Source organism: Ranitomeya imitator, chromosome 1, assembly GCF_032444005.1.
Source record: "Ranitomeya imitator isolate aRanImi1 chromosome 1, aRanImi1.pri, whole genome shotgun sequence".
NCBI classification, from domain to species: Eukaryota; Metazoa; Chordata; class Amphibia; order Anura; family Dendrobatidae; genus Ranitomeya; species Ranitomeya imitator.
Window position 1 is genome coordinate 164,432,039 of NC_091282.1, and position 16,079 is coordinate 164,448,117.

General features: G+C 44.4%; 1 protein-coding gene across 3 annotated transcripts in view; it reads left to right on the plus strand.

Moving 5' to 3' along the window:
* LOC138664991 (uncharacterized) overlaps positions 1-16,079 on the plus strand; it is a 201,978-nt gene that overhangs the window by 8,273 nt on the left and 177,626 nt on the right. For 2 of the 3 annotated variants that reach the window (XM_069752110.1, XM_069752124.1), the window contains exon 2: positions 6,304-6,370. The exons of the other annotated variant lie outside the window; for it this stretch is intronic. In XM_069752110.1, coding sequence (XP_069608211.1) covers positions 6,338-6,370 — 33 coding nt within the window. In that variant the 5' untranslated portion in view covers positions 6,304-6,337. The remainder of the gene's footprint in view (positions 1-6,303; positions 6,371-16,079) is intronic. 3 annotated transcript variants of the gene reach the window in all.

The following is a 16,079-nucleotide window of genomic DNA, read 5'->3' on the forward strand; positions in this document are numbered from 1 at the left end:
TAAAAAATTTTTTTTTCACAAAAATGATTTTTTAGCCCCCAGTTTTGTATTTTCACAAGGGTAACAGGATAAATTGGACCCCAAAACTTGTTGTCCAATTTGTCCTGAGTACGCCGATAACCCATATGTGGGGGGAACCACTGTTTGGGCGCATGGCAGAGCTCGGAAGGGAAGGAGCGCCATTTGTAATACAGACTTAGATGGATTGGTCTGCAGGCGTCACGTTGCATTTGCAGAGCCCCTGATGTACCCAAACAGTAGAAACCCCCCACAAGTAACCCCATATTGGAAACTAGACCCCCCAAGGAACTTATCTAGATGTGTTGTGAGAACTTTGAACCCCTAAGTGTTTCACTACAGTTTATAACGCAGAGCCGTGAAAATAAAAATTCTTTTTTTTTCACAAAAATGATATTTTAGCCCCCAGTTATGTATTTTCACAAGAGTAACAGGATAAATTGGACCCCAAAAGTTGTTGTCCAATTTGTACTGAGTACGCTGATACCCCATATGTGGGGGGGAACCACTGTTTGAGCGCATGGCAGAGCTCGGAAGGGAAGGAGCGCCATTTGGAATACAGACTTAGATGGATTGGTCTGCAGGCGTCACGTTGCATTTGCAGAGCCCCTGATGTACCCAAACAGTACAAACCCCCCACAAGTGACCCCACATTGGAAACTAGACCTCCCAAGGAATTTATCTAGATGTGTTGTGAGAACTTTGAACCCCCAAGTGTTTCACTGCAGTTTACAACGCAGAGCCGCGAAAATAAAAAAATCTTATTTTTCCCACAAAAATGATTTTTAGCCCCCCACATTTTTATTTTCCCAAGGATAACAAGAGAACTTGGACCCCAAAAGTTGTTGTCCAATTTGTCCTGAGTACGCTGATACCCCATATGTTGGGTTAAATTCCTGTTTGGGCGCACCGGAGAGCTCGGAAGGGAAGGAGCACTGTTTTACTTTTTCATCGCAGAATTGGCTGGAATTGAGATTGGACGCCATGTCGCGTTTGGAGAGCCCCTGATGTGCCTAAACAGTGGAAACCCCCCAATTATAACTGAAACCCTAATCCAACAACACCCCTAACCCTAATCCCAACGGTAACCCTAACCACACCCCTAACCCTGACACACCCCTAATTCTAATCCCAACCCTAATCCCAACCGTAAATATAATCCAAACCCTAACCCTAACTTTAGCCCCAACCCTAACCCTAACTTTAGCCCTAACCTTAACTTTAGCCCCGACCCTAACCTTAACTTTAGCCCCAACCCTAACCCTAACTTTAGCTCCAACCCTAACCCCAACCCTAGCCCCAACCCTAGCCCTAACCTTAGCCCCATCCCTAGCCCCAACCCTAGCCCCAACCCTAGCCCCAACCCTAGCCCCAACTCTATTCCTAACCCTAGCCCTAACCCTAGCCCTGATGGAAAAATGGAAATAAATACATTTTTTTAATTTTATTATTTTTTCCCTAACTAAGGGGGTGATGAAGGGGGGTTTGATTTACTTTTATAGCGTTTTTTATATCGGATTTTTATGATTGGCAGCCGTCACACACTAAAAGACGCTTTTTTTTATAGCAAAAAAGTTTTTGCGTCTCCACATTTTGAGACCTATAATTTTTCCATATATTGGTCGACAGAGTCATCTGAGGTCTTGTTTTTTGCGGGACGAGTTGACGTTTTTATTGGTAACATTTTCGGGCACGTGACAGTTTTTGATAACTTTTTATTCCGATTTTTGTGAGGCAGAATGACCAAAAACCAGCTATTCATGAATTCCTTTTGGGGGAGGCGTTTATACCGTTCCGTGTTTGGTAAAATTGATAAAGCAGTTTTATTTGTCGGGTCAGTACGATTACAGCGATACCTCATTTATATCATTTTTTTATGTTTTGGCGCTTTTATACGATAAAAGCTATTTTATAGAAAAAATAATTATTTTGGCATCGCTTTATTCTCAGGACTATAACTTTTTTATTTTTATGCTGATGATGCTGTATGGCAGCTCATTTTTTGTGGGACAAGATGACGTTTTCAGAGGTACCATGGTTATTTACATCCGTCTTTTTGATCGTGTGTTATTCCACTTTTTGTTCGGCGGTATGATAATAAAGCGTTGTTTTTTGGCTCGTTTTTTTTTTTTCTTACGGTGTTCACTGAAGGGGTTAACTAGTGGGACAGTTTTATAGGTTGGGTCGTTACGGACGCGGCGATACTAAATATGTGTACTTCTATTGTTTTTTTTTTTTTTTTTTTAGATAAAAGTATTTATGGGAATAATATTTTTTTTATTAATTTACTTATTTAGTAATTTTTTTTTTTTTTTTTTTACACATGTGGAAATTTTTTTTTTAACTTTTTTACTTTGTCCCAGGAGGGGACATCACAGATCGCCGATCTTACAGTTTGCACAGCACTCTGTAAGATCGGCGATCTCACTCACATCGCTGCAGACTTACAGAGCTGCAGCTGCAGCCTGCTCCTGACCCGGAAGTACTCCCTGCAGGACCCGGATACAGCCCCACGGCCATTTTGGATCCGGGCCTGCAGGGAGAAGACGCTCGGTACAAGGTGAGCACATCACCTTGTACCAATTGTCTCAGGGAAGCATGCAGGAGCCCCCTCCCTGCGCGATGCTTCCCTGTACCGCCGGCACACCGCGATCATGTTTGATCGCGGTGTGCCGGGGGTTAATGTGCCGGGAGCGGTCCGTGACCGCTCCTGGCACATAGTGCCGGATGTCAGCTGTGATAGTCAGCTGACACCCGGCCGCGATCGGCCTCGCTCCCCCCGTGAGCGCGGCCGATTGCTACGACGTACTATCCCGTCGGTGGGAATTAAGGCCCACCCCACCTCGACGGGATAGTACGTCATATGGGATTAAGGGGTTAAATTATCACCTGGGCAGTACAAGGAAATCCTGAAAACATGACCTGTTTGCAGCCCTCGAGGAATGCAGTTTGACACCCCTGCTTTAATCTATGGCAGACCCCTACAATATCTATAGCACCAGATCCGCATACTGTGATTAAAGGTACCTTCACACATAACGATATCGTTAACGATATCGTTGCTATTTGTGACGTAGCAACGATATCGTTAATAAAATCGTTATGTGTGACAGCGACCAACGATCAGGCCCCTGCTGGGAGATCGTTGGTCGCTGAAGAAAGTCCAGAACTTTATTTCGTCGCTGGATCTCCCGTGGACATCGCTGGATCGGCGTGTGTGACACCGATCCAGCGATGTCTTCACTGGTAACCAGGGTAAACATCGGGTAACTAAGCGCAGGGCCGCGCTTAGTAACCCGATGTTTACCCTGGTTACCATGCTAAAAGTAAAAAAAAACAAACACTACATACTTACCTACAGCTGTCTGTCCCCGGCGCTGTGCTCTGCACTCCTCCTGTACTGTCTGTGAGCCGGAAAGCAGAGCGGTGACGTCACCGCTCTGCTTTCCGGCTCACAGACAGTACAGGAGGAGAGCAGAGAAGCAGAGCGCAGCGCTGGAGGACAGACGGCTGTAGGTAAGTATGTAGTGTTTGTTTTTTTTTACTTTTAGCATGGTAACCAGGGTAAACATCGGGTTACTAAGCGCGGCCCTGCGCTTAGTTACCCGATGTTTACCCTGGTTACCGACATCGTTGGTCGCTGGAGAGCGGTCTGTGTGACAGCTCTCCAGCGACCAAACGACGACGCTGCAGCGATCCGGATCGTTGTCTGTATCGCTGCAGCGTCGCTTAATGTGAAGGGGCCTTAACTTTCCCTAAACTCACATGTTGTGATCACGGCTGACTTTAGCATGTAAGGTGTTAATAGAGCCCCTCCAGACCCCCTGTACTGCGCTCCTCTTGTGTCCCTGCTTGGGACAGGAGGTGAAAATGAGGGAGTCCAGGGCAGTATATAGAAAAAGAAATGTGTTTTCATGTCCTTGTGAAAGGCAGCAGGAGAAAAGGCTGGTGAGTAAAGGGAAACTGTTCACATTTTTTCCAAGCGTTTCATCATTTTTAAAGGGAACCTGTCACAGCCCCCCCCCGGCATTTGTAACTAAAAGAGCCAACTTGTGCATCACTAATGCTGCATTCTGTCAAGGTGGCTCTTTTATTTGGGGTCCCTTCGAACGCTGAAATAATTGTTTTTCCTCCGGGCGCCGCCTCCTCTGCATCCATTTACGTCCCCGGCGCCAACGCTGTTTACTTTTATAGCGTTTTTTATATTGGATTTTTATGATTGGCAGCCGTCACACACTAAAAGACGCTTTTTTTTATAGCAAAAAAGTTTTTGCATCTCCACATTTTGAGACCTATAATTTTTCCATATATTGGTCGACAGAGTCATCTGAGGTCTTGTTTTTTGCGGGACGAGTTGACGTTTTTATTGGTAACATTTCCGGGCACGTGACAGTTTTTGATAACTTTTTATTCCGATTTTTGTGAGGCAGAATGACCAAAAACCAGCTATTCATGAATTTCTTTTGGGGGAGGCGTTTATACCGTTCCGCGTTTGGTAAAATTGATAAAGCAGTTTTATTTGTCGGGTCAGTACGATTACAGCGATACCTCATTTATATCATTTTTTTATGTTTTGGCGCTTTTATACGATAAAAACTATTTTATAGAAAAAATAATTATTTTGGCATCGCTTTATTCTCAGGACTATAACTTTTTTATTTTTTTGCTGATCATGATGTATGGCGGCTTGTTTTTTGCGGGACAAGATGACGCTTTCAGCGGTACCATGGTTAATTACAGCGATACCTCATTTATATCATTTTTTTATGTTTTGGCGCTTTTATACGATAAAAGCTATTTTATAGAATCCCGCCCTGCAGTCTCTTCTGACTTATTCACACTGCGGGGCGGGATCTCGGGCCGCGGGTACACGCAGGCGCGTGTACAAAGACATCATGTGATGTGAGTCGCAGGGCAGCGCAAACTGCACATGCCCGAAAAAAAAGTTACAGCACAGGCGCCGGGGACGTAAATGGATGCAGAGGTGGCGGCGCACGGAGGAAAGGAGTGATGGCTGGGAGGCTTTTGTGTCCGGGGGGAAAAGACATGCCACCCAGACAGACTACAGGTATGGCGGGCAAATTATAAAAACAAATATTTCAGCGTTTGAAGGGACCCCAAATAAAAGAGCCACTTTGTCAGAATGTAGCAATAGTGCTGCATGGTCCCTTTAAGACCATGTAATAAGAGAAGAAACTGCTCCAACATATTAGACTGTTTTCCGCAGACTTCTGACATAAAATTGTTTGTAATGTTGCAAATGTTGTGAGTTTTGGCGTTTTTATGCCAGCACTGGCTAGCTCTGCCGATGTTTTACAAAGTTGGCAGTGCTCCCAATTATAAGGCAGGGGGGTTTCTGGCACCCCTTGTGTCTCTCTTAATATCAGATCCAGCACAGCTTTATAACTTTTGTTAAAGAAAACGTAAACAAGCCATAGGTCCAAACACAGATCCTCATTCTTGCTTTGGAGCATTTTGACAACTATGCATTTTATCCCGGTTCTCATCATTGAGGATTGAAATAGAAAGGTGTGTGCCTGAGATAAGCGTCCTCATTTTTTCATGAAAAGAAATATTGTAACCTATAAAAATATTTGGAATTGAGAGTCCTCAGTGGTTGATACCTTTTAGGCTATGTGTACATGTCAGGATTTTTTGCAGAAATTTCCTGAACAAAACCGGACTTTTTCTGCAGGAAATCCGCATGCGTTTTTTTTTTGGGTGTTTTTTGTGCGGATTTTTTGCATTTTTTTCCGGAGCATCCCAATGCACTAAATAGTGGAAAATCCGTGAAAAATCCACAAAATTAATGAACATGCTGTGTTTTTTTACCACGATGCGTTTTTTTCGCCGAAAAAATCACGTGCACAAAAAATTGCAGATTGCATTCCATTAATAGGATGCTTAATGTATGCGTTTTTTTTCCGCGGTTTCATCGCGTTTTTATAGCGAAACAATGTGAAAAATCCGGAACGTGTGCACACAGCCTAAATGGCTAACTGAAAAGATGGTAACAAATTGCAAGCTTTCGAGACTACACAGGTTCCTTCATCAGGCATAGACTAATACAAATTCTGAAAAAAATTCAGAATTTGTATTAGTCTCTGCCTGATGAAGGGACCTTGTTGAATTTGTTACCATCTTTTCAGTTAGCCATTAAAAGGTTTCAACCACTGAGGACTCTCAATTCTAAATATTTTTCTATCTACTGACTAACACGGTACCAAGATCTATACCGTATCTTTCCTGTATTGTAGCCTATAATATTTCCTTTTTTAATTCCAGAATTATTGACCTTCAGACATCTGCTCCTAGAAACATGTCATTCACGAATTCCTCAGAACGTCTCCAGGTATCTTTAGTTGTGTGGAACGCTAGTGATTGCTTTTTATTTTACTGGATATATAATTATTTGATATACAGGGTGGGTCATGTATATGGATACACCTAAATAAGGTGGGAATAGTTGGTGATATCATCTTCCTGTTTGTGGCACATTAGTATATGGGAGGGGGAAAACTTCAAGATGGATGGTGACGATGGCGGCCATTTTGAAGTCTGCCATTTTGGATCCAACCATATTTGTTTCAATGGGAAGAGGGTCATGTGACACATCAAACTTATTGAGAATTTCACAAGAAAAACAATGGTGTGCTTGGTTTTAATGTAACCTTATTCTGTCATGAGTTATTTACAAATTTATGACCATTTATAAAATTTGTTCAAAGTGCTGCCCATTGTGTTGGATTGTCAATGCAAACCTCTTCTCCCACTCTTGACACACTGATAGCAACACCGCAGAAGAAATGCTAGCACAGGCTTCCAGTATCCATTGTGTCAGATGCTGCACATCTCGTAACTTCACAGCATAGACAATTGCCTTCAGATGACCCCAAAGATAGATAAAAGTGGGGTCAGATCCGGAGACCATGGTGGCCATTCAACTGGCCAACAACGAACAATCCACTTTCCAGGGAAACTGTTCAGTTATGCACTCAAGATGGCACATTCCCTGAGTTTTTCCAGCAAGATGGTGCACCACCACATTATGGGTGTCAGGGCCAAGCATTCCTACATGTCCCCTTCACGACATGCGCCGTACTAGCACGGTGCATGTCATGTCTCTCCCTTTGATGTGGACTCCGGAGCTGAGCCCACATCTTTCCCTGCACATGCCAGCTTCCTTTCCCCAACAGCCGCAGGTGGAATCGCCATCCACCCGTGGCTGTTAACTCGTTAAATGCCGCTGTCAATCGCTGACAGCGGCATTTAATGCGTTCGGGAGTGCGTCACTAATCTGATCATCGCCTGTGTGTAGCAGAGCCGGTCAGACAACTGCAACTTCTAGTCTTCCATGGAGACTATTGAAGCATGCACAAAGGGAAAAAAAAAAAAAGTTTCTAAAAATATTAAAATAAAAAATATATAAAAGTTCAATTTACCCCACATTTGCCCCATTCAAAATAAAACAATACAAAAAAAATCAAACATACACATATTTGGTATTGCTGCGTTCAGTATCGCCCAATCTATCAAACTATAAAAATAATTAATCCGATCGGATTAATTAATCCGAAAAAAAGTCAAAACGGCTGAATAGCATTTTTTTGGTCGCCTCAACATTGCATTAAAATACAATAATGGGCAATCAAAAGACCGTATCCACACCAAAATGGTAAAAATGTCAGCTCAGCATTCAAAAAAACAAGCCCTAACCCAGCCCCAGATCATGAAAAATCGAGATGCTACGGGTCTCGGAAAACAATGCAACTTTATCATTTTTTTAATTAACTTTTGAATTTTTTTCACCTTTTTAAATAAAAAAAAAGAACCTAGACATGTTTGGTATCTATGAACTCGTAATGACCTGGAGAATCATAATGACATGTCAGTTTTAGCATTTGGTAAACATGGTAAAAAGAAATCCTAAGACCAGTTGTGGGATTTCACTTTTTTTGCAGTTTCACCACACTTGGAATTTTATCCCGTTTTCCTTCTATTTCTGCCCTTCTCTGACTCTATGAAGTAAGAGCTGTCAATCAAAGGTTGGGGTGGGAGTGGAGATAGAGGGAAGACAAGCAGAGGAGAAGGTGCTCTTACATGCTTGGCCACGCTGTGATGCACTTGTGGTTGGTTTGAACAGTCATCCTGTGCCGACAGTCTCCCTTTAAAATGAGATTTCAATATTCCAGTTACCGTATTTTTCGGACTAAAAGACGCACTTTTTCCCCCCCAAAAAAGGGGGGAAAATGGGGGGTGCGTCTAATAGTCGCAATGCAGGCTTACCTAGGTGGCAGAGGTGCGGTGGCAGAGGTCCGGTGGCAGAGGTGCGGTTGCGGGGGTGTGGCGGCAGAGGAGGCGCAGTAAGCGGGGTCCCTTTCCCCGGTATGGTGATGCAGCAGGCCCGGTATGCAGCAGAGCCGGGTGAATCCTCTTGTTATCGGTGGTGGCGGCCATTTTCCGGAGGCCGCGCTTGCGCAGATGGAGCGCTCTGCTTCCCGGGGCTTCAGGAAAATGGCCGCCGCGATCTCCATCTGCGCACGCGTGGCCTCCCGCGGCCATTTTCCTGAAGCCCCGGGAGCAGAGCGCTTCATCTGCACACGCGCGGCCTCAGGAAGATGGCCGCGCCCACCGATAACAAGAGGATTCACCCGGCTCTGCTGCATACCGGGCCTGCTGCATCACCATACCGGGGAAAGGGACCCCGCTTCCTGCGCCTCCTCTGCTGCCACACCCCCGCCACCGCACCTCTGCCACCGCACCTCTGCCACCTAGGTAAGCCTGCATGGTACGCCAGGGACCCCTCTCACGCCATACCTCTCACTGCACCTCCTGATCGCAGCACCTCCTGATCCCAGCACCTCCTGATCCCAGCACCTCCTGATCCCAGCACCTCCTGATCCCAGCACCTCCTGATCCCAGCACCTCCTGATCCCAGCACCTTCTCATCCCAGCACCTTCTCATCCCAGCACCTTCTCATCCCAGCACCTCCTCATCCCAGCATCACCCCACCTTGCCTCCTGTGACCCTGCTCTGCCACCGCCATAAGATACTGTAAATTCGGACAATAAGACGGACCCCCATGTTATAAAAAATCTTTTTTTCTGCAATTTTCACCCCAAATTTGGGGTGCGTCTTATGGTCCGGTGCGTCTTATAGTCCGAAAAATACGGTAATTTATACGGTTCCTAAAAACTTTCACTAAATGACGTTCCACTACATTTGGATAGCAATTATGTTATTTCAGCTAACGAATTCCTGGAAAATGTAAGAAAAATAGTCAAATAATAAAAACCTCCTTCACTTTCCACTGCTGATTTCCCAGAATCCCTTTGTCGGCACAGTGCTTGCACAGACGTAGGTGCTATAAAGCATTTAATAGCAGCAGGTTGGGTGTCTGTGTGGCAGTGTAGGGGCGGTGACTGCGCCTCTCAGACATCTTGTGGCAAAGCCTTTACTATGAAATAACTCCTTGCTGTTACAGATTTTTCTTTTTCGGTTTAGTTCCATGTTTTCATTCCCGCTGGTTTTCTAGACTTGGCAGGACCTCCGCGTCACCCAGAGAATGTGATAATCCAGCGCTTGTTTCCAGGACAGAACTGCAATACAGGGATTAAACATTTGTAGCGTATTGTGTAATATTTATTTTACATTTCATTTTTTTCCCAGACGTTCTCCATTTTGTAAGTGATATTTGATGTTACGGAGACCGTGTTCACATCCACCCTATTTAGTGGCATTGTATTGCTCCAGGACGCTATTGATCCATCACATTACGGATATCTACACAATCACAACAGCCATCATTTTTTACCTGAATGAATATACCAAGATCTACAATGGAGCCATCTACAATAAAGCTACCTTTTATTTGGTATGGGGCAGTAACAGTCATCTTTCTACTTGCCTTAGGGCAGGAGTCCCCAACATGTGGCTCGGGAACCATTGTGGCTTGCCGTCTGCTAGCTTGGTGCCCGTCTAGCAAACAGCTATGAAGAACAGGTCTCCAGATGATGACTTTTGTGAGTAGCCTCACACAGAAGAGCAGATCTGCATGCACATATATACTGGCCTGGGGGGGGGGGGGGGGAGGGGATACATGAATTATGGTAAGCTGTAGATAGGATTGTACTTCCAGTCTTAGGAGGTGCTTGAAGCTGGATGTGACAGATTGGTTGGAGGACCTGATGAAAGAATACCGATGAGGGTATGGTGGGAACCCCCAGGGAGTAAGGTGGCTACCCCTGGGGTTAAGGTGGGAACTCCTGGGAGTAAGGTGGCTACCCATAGGGGAAGGTGGGAAACCCTGTGGGTAAGGTGGCTACCCATGGGGTAAGGTGGGAAACCCTGGGGGTAATGGGGGTAAGATTAGAACCCCTTGGAGTAAGGTGGCTACCCATGGGGGTAAGGTGGGAACCCCTGGGGGTAAGGTTAAAACCCCTTGGAGTAAGGTGGCTTGCCCATGGAAGTAAGGTGGGAACCCCTGGGAGTAAGATGGGAACCCTTGGAAGTAAGGCGGCTCCCCATGGTTGTAAGGTGGGAACTCCTGGGGATAAGTTGGGATCCCCTAGGGGTAGGTATACTGCCTCAGTGTGATTTCTGTGTGAAAGCTTTTGCTGTCATTATATTGGCAATGGGAGCTCTGGGTGTCACTAGTAATGGGAGGTGTAGAGAGAGGGCAGGAGCTGGTGGTCAGTGCTCTGGGGGCTATGGATGTGGCTCTTGACAATCTTGCAGCGTTTAATGTGGCTCTCAGTGTAAGAAAAGGTTGGGGACCACTGCCATGGGCCTCATTCAGACATCAGTTTTTTACCCATAGATACCACATGTACCCATTATAAACTATAGTGCTTTTTACTTGTCCCTGATTTTTATATGTCCATGCAAAACACTGAGACCTGTCCATTTTTTCTGGCAAATTGGATGATAGTCGCCAGTACAATTCTATGGGTCCGTGAATTAAACGTACAGCAGACGAATGGCATCTGTATTTTGTCCGTGTGCTCTGTGTTTAACATTAGGAGAAGCTTTAATTTATTTTTCTTTATCCATTTGTAAAAAAACCCAGAAAAACACTGCTGTCACACAATTGGGAAAAACAGACTCTTGGAGGCAAATCAATGGTACCATTTTTGTCACATACGTGTTTAAATACTGATGAGTGGATGAGGCCTTAGAGCAAGCTGTCATTACTGATTGAATTTGCCTCATTCTTCACTGGGTTATTGTTGGATAGCTTTTTCACAAACAGTCCCTGCACGCGCACACAGTCACACCCAAAAACTGGATGTCATTGGTCATGGAGTTCCTGTCTACATGTCTGGAGTAATGTGTCTGTATACCATGTAACTGGTGAGCACGGCCAGTCACAACATCGGAGAGGGGGCACATAACCGCTCCAATGAAGATGCCAATATGAAGCACCACTCCAGCATTGGAGTGGTGCTACTAACGTAAATTCCCTGTCTCGAGCATTATACTCCCCAGCCGCCATCTTCATCTGTTCTCGGCTCCGGTCCCTCGCCGCCATCTTGTGAACGCAACTTCTGACTAACCGGGAGCTCTCTGTGTTAGTCTCTGAGAGCCTCGTCACTGAATTTTTGGGCAATGTGGAATTTTGAGGTCAGTTTTGCCCATGTCCCCCAAAATGTCTTACACTAGATGGAGAATAGAGAAAGATTTGTGGCGTAAGGTACCCCAGAGTTTGTCATGAATTAGGGCATCTCCCCGTTCCCACTCGGATCCACCCACTTGTGGCAGAGCTGGACGAGACTGGCATAAAACCACTTACATTGCACAAAAATATTGTCTCTCCAAACCATTTTAGGCCAGATTTCTGGTGTAAGCACTCTAATAAGTCAGGACCAATGTCTTCACTAGGTAGAAACATCAGACGACTGAATGTTAAAAGTTGCAGAAATGATAAAAGTTGTCACCAAGGCCGACATTTCAGGATTTGGCATTTCATGGAGTAATGATTCTTTAAATGAAGTTTTCCTTCAAAATATTTCAGTTTGATATTTCTCTAATATCTGATCCCAGAAGATAGAAGTCTGAGACCCCACTATAGTCTGTAAGTGCGCTTTGGCTGTATCTCACATAGGCTTAAATGGAGAAAGGTGATCGACGACTAGGCAGCCCCATTACTGGGATCTTTTGGGGGTCCCAGTGGTCACACCTCCACCTAACAGATAATTCTAGCATCCCTAATCAATGTTTCATACACAATATTACAACATTTCAAGGATTTCCTGACTGCGCGTCATCGGGGACATTATATCACAAAGACTCTTGACTCCGGGTGACCTGATGTCTAGAGAGACCCGAGAGGTCTAGGGCTGCTACTGAGTAGTACACAGGGACAGGTACAATTATTCATTTTTACAGGCCCCAAGGTTTCTTTTTAGTTATTATTTTGTAAACAAAGCTACAAGTTAATATTTAGAAATAAAACCTTTTTTTTCTTCTTTATATTTATTATTATTATTATTATTATTATTATTATTTTTAAATTGTACATAATCTCTTTTTTTAAATATTTAAAGCATACATTTTGCAGTTCTCATGTAGGCCACTAGATGTCAGCAAGTTTCCACGTAAGACTGGTAAAGCGGGATCATGTAGTTTGCAGCTTGCTGTGATGAGTGTGGGAGCCACCTGGAGGACTAATGATAGAATTGCCCTTGTGATAGAATTGTTTTGCTTACTTATATAGCGCCATCATATTCCATAGCGCTTTACAGATATTGTCCTTCATATTACAGTATATATATATATATATATATATATATATATATATATACATACATACATACATACATGTAGTAAGAGTCACTTGTGGGGTAATTTCACTTGCAGTATGTTAATTAGTCTCTGACTACTCGAGGGGGCTTTGGTGTGCCCAGAATGGTTGTCATGTTGCCGTGCCCCTGTCTCTGCCAGCTCTCTCACATGCCCGTGACTTTCACCATTTCATGTCAGTGCGCAGTGAAGCCGGTGTACTTCACATTGGGGAAACCAACGCCCTCTGGACTAGTCTAAGCCTAATTAGCATGGCGGTAGCAGATTTTTCACATTCTTATTTGTCATACACTGCAATCACTTATACTGTACCAAGGGTTTGTCAGGCAGGGTGTTAACATAACAATAAACACATGGTGGCGGTTGTGCGGCATGGGGGACCTGTCGGGTTCCCTTTAAATGGTTGCAGGTATAAGCATACATAAAATTTAAAAAAGGAAATGCTTAAAAAAAGCTAAAATAGCTGAATTGTTGCAAGGGGAATACATGAAGGTGTTATTTTGAAGTTCTGCCTTTTTACATAGGTTGAAAAAAGACATAAATCTATCGAAGTTCAACAATGCTCTATTAATTATATGTAATCTGTCATGAGATCATTGGTCAACTACAGTAATCTGTCATGAGATCATTGGTCAACTACAGTAGCATTTGCTATAAGAACTGCATCCCGTCCTTTTTGAAATGCCAATAAATTCTCTGCCATTACTAACTCTTCACTGCTCGAACTGTAAAGAACCCTTCTTAATGTCAGAATTGTCTTTCCTCCACATGTAATGAATATTCCCGAGTTCTTTGTTAGGTGTTTAAAAAAAATAAATCATGTGCCAGTTCTTTGTATTGGCCATATTTCTTTAATCCTAGTTAACATCTTAGGGCAAAAATAGCTTTCACTGAAGTCCTTAGGACTTTAGCACTCAACAAGTTCATCCAAGTCCCTTCTGAGTGCTAATCCTCTAACTTTGGATCCAGTTGGATGAACGTGTAGGTGGGCAGCGCTGCTGGAGTAAATTAATTCTTCAGAAATGATGATGCGAATACTTTTTTTTTTTTCTTTTTATTCACAATGTTTTTTGCACTTTACCATTATCTTTAACAAGTAAAAAATAAATAAATAAAAAAACACCTACTGGTTCATCCAATTGGATCCGGTATCTCCTGGAGGATTTATCCACCATCCTCGGGGCAGCAGCTGCTGTTTTTCTTCATGTCTACATGTGAGTTGTTCCTGTCACATCTCCACCAGGTGAGTGTAACCTGCTCTTACCCACTCTTCCGCCCTAGGGTATCACCCTATTGTGCGCTCTGAATAAATCTACACTAGATGTGGGGAACAATTCTCTAACACCCTCCCCAGGCGTTTGTAACTAGAAGAGCCACCTTGTGCAGCACTAATGCTGCATTCTGACAAGGTGGCTCTTTTAGTTCTTGTTCCTGGAACTACTGAAATAATCGTTTTGGAAATTTGTCCCTCGTACCTTTGAAATCGCCACAGTGGGCAGGTCTTTCCCCCCTAATCCAGACGCCTCACAGCCGTCATTCATGGCCTCTGCGCGCTGGGCGCCGCCTCCTCTTTCTTCATTAGCGTTCCCGGCGCCTGCGCTATTATTTTTTTTTCCGGGCATGCTCACTTGCGTTGCCCTTCGAACTTACAGTGCAGGGACGCTAATGAAGGAAGAGGAAGCGGCGCCCGGCGCGCAGAGGCCCTGAGTGACGGCTGTGAGACGTCAAGATTAGGAGGGAAAGACCTGCCCACTGTGGCGATTTCAAAGGTATGAGGGACAAATTTCAAAAACGATTACTGCAGCACTGCCAGGAACAAGAACTAAGAGAGCCACCTTGTCAGAATGCAGCATTAGTGCTGCACAAGGTGGCTCTTTTAGTTACAAACGCCTGGGGGTGGGAAGTGACAGATTCCTTTTAAACTTTTTTAACATTTTTTTATTTTTTTTTCATATTTAAAACATTTTTTTAACTTTTACAGTGCTTCAATAGCCTCCATGGGAGGCTAGAAGCTGGCACAACTGGATCGGCTCAGCTACATAGGAGCGATCATCAGATCGCTCCTATGCAGCTAAATTACAGGCTTGCTATGAGCGCCGACCACAGCAAGCCGGCATCAAGAACCATAGAGGTCTCAAGGAGACCTCAGGTTGTCATGCCGACGCATCGCTGACCCCCGATCATGTGACGGGGTCGGCGATGCTCTCATTTCCGGCCTGATGACTGGAAGCGGTAGTTAAATGCAACTGTCAGTTAATAGCAGCGAGTGGATCGCGATTCCACCTGCCGCTATTGCGCACCCATGTCAGCTGTACAAAACAGCTGACATGTCGTGACTTTGATGTGGGCGCAGCACCGGATCCCACATCAAAGGGGGAGACACGACATGCGCTGTAATAGTGCGGCGCATGTTGTGATGGGGTTAACTCACATGACATTGTGCCACCAGAATAGATGGAGTAGTAGGAAGTTGGTAGAGCTGTTGTTTGATGTGTTCGGACTACTGACATGGCCGCCGAACCAAAGAACTGTGAATGTCCTAGTAGCCGGCGTCCAGAGCGTCTCTTTTGGCTAATAGGCCGCACAAAGTCTGTAACACACAGGTCATCGTGCCTGCAGAAGAGAAATTGGAGGTAGTAGGAAGTTAGAGACCATAACCATGGGAACATCCTAGTATCTGCAGCATTCCCATCATCATCTCTTCTTTGTAGGCTGTTCTTAACATACAGGTCATTGTTCCTCCAGAAGAGACACTGGAGGCTGAAGGAAGTTAGCAGGGCTCTGGTCCGGTGTGCACAGACTTCTAACATGGCCGCTGGACCAGAGTCTTGTCAAACGTTTTGCTCAACTTTAGAACCTAGCTTTTACAGAGATAAGACACTGACAATCCAGGAGGACTTTTTTTCCTCTGTGGTCAGCAACAAAAAATCAATCTGAACTTGGACTAATGTGAAACATCTTGCTTAAAATAACAAGCCAATAATTGTGTTGCACTCAGGCTTGGATATATGTATACTCGTCTTCCTCCTGGCCTGTTAAAAATTTAAACAAAGCTCGGCAGCAATTTCCACTTTTCATTCCTCCTCATTTGCCTCTCATCATTTTTATTAACGCTAAGTTAGTTTTGCCTCTAATTTGCTGCCCATAACTATCAGCGAGGAGCTGTGATCGCTCAGATTGTGTCACTTGTTTCGTAAACAAAAGGACCAACAAAGCCCCAGCGACCCCTCTTTACCCCCAGAGCTTCACTCGCCTTTGC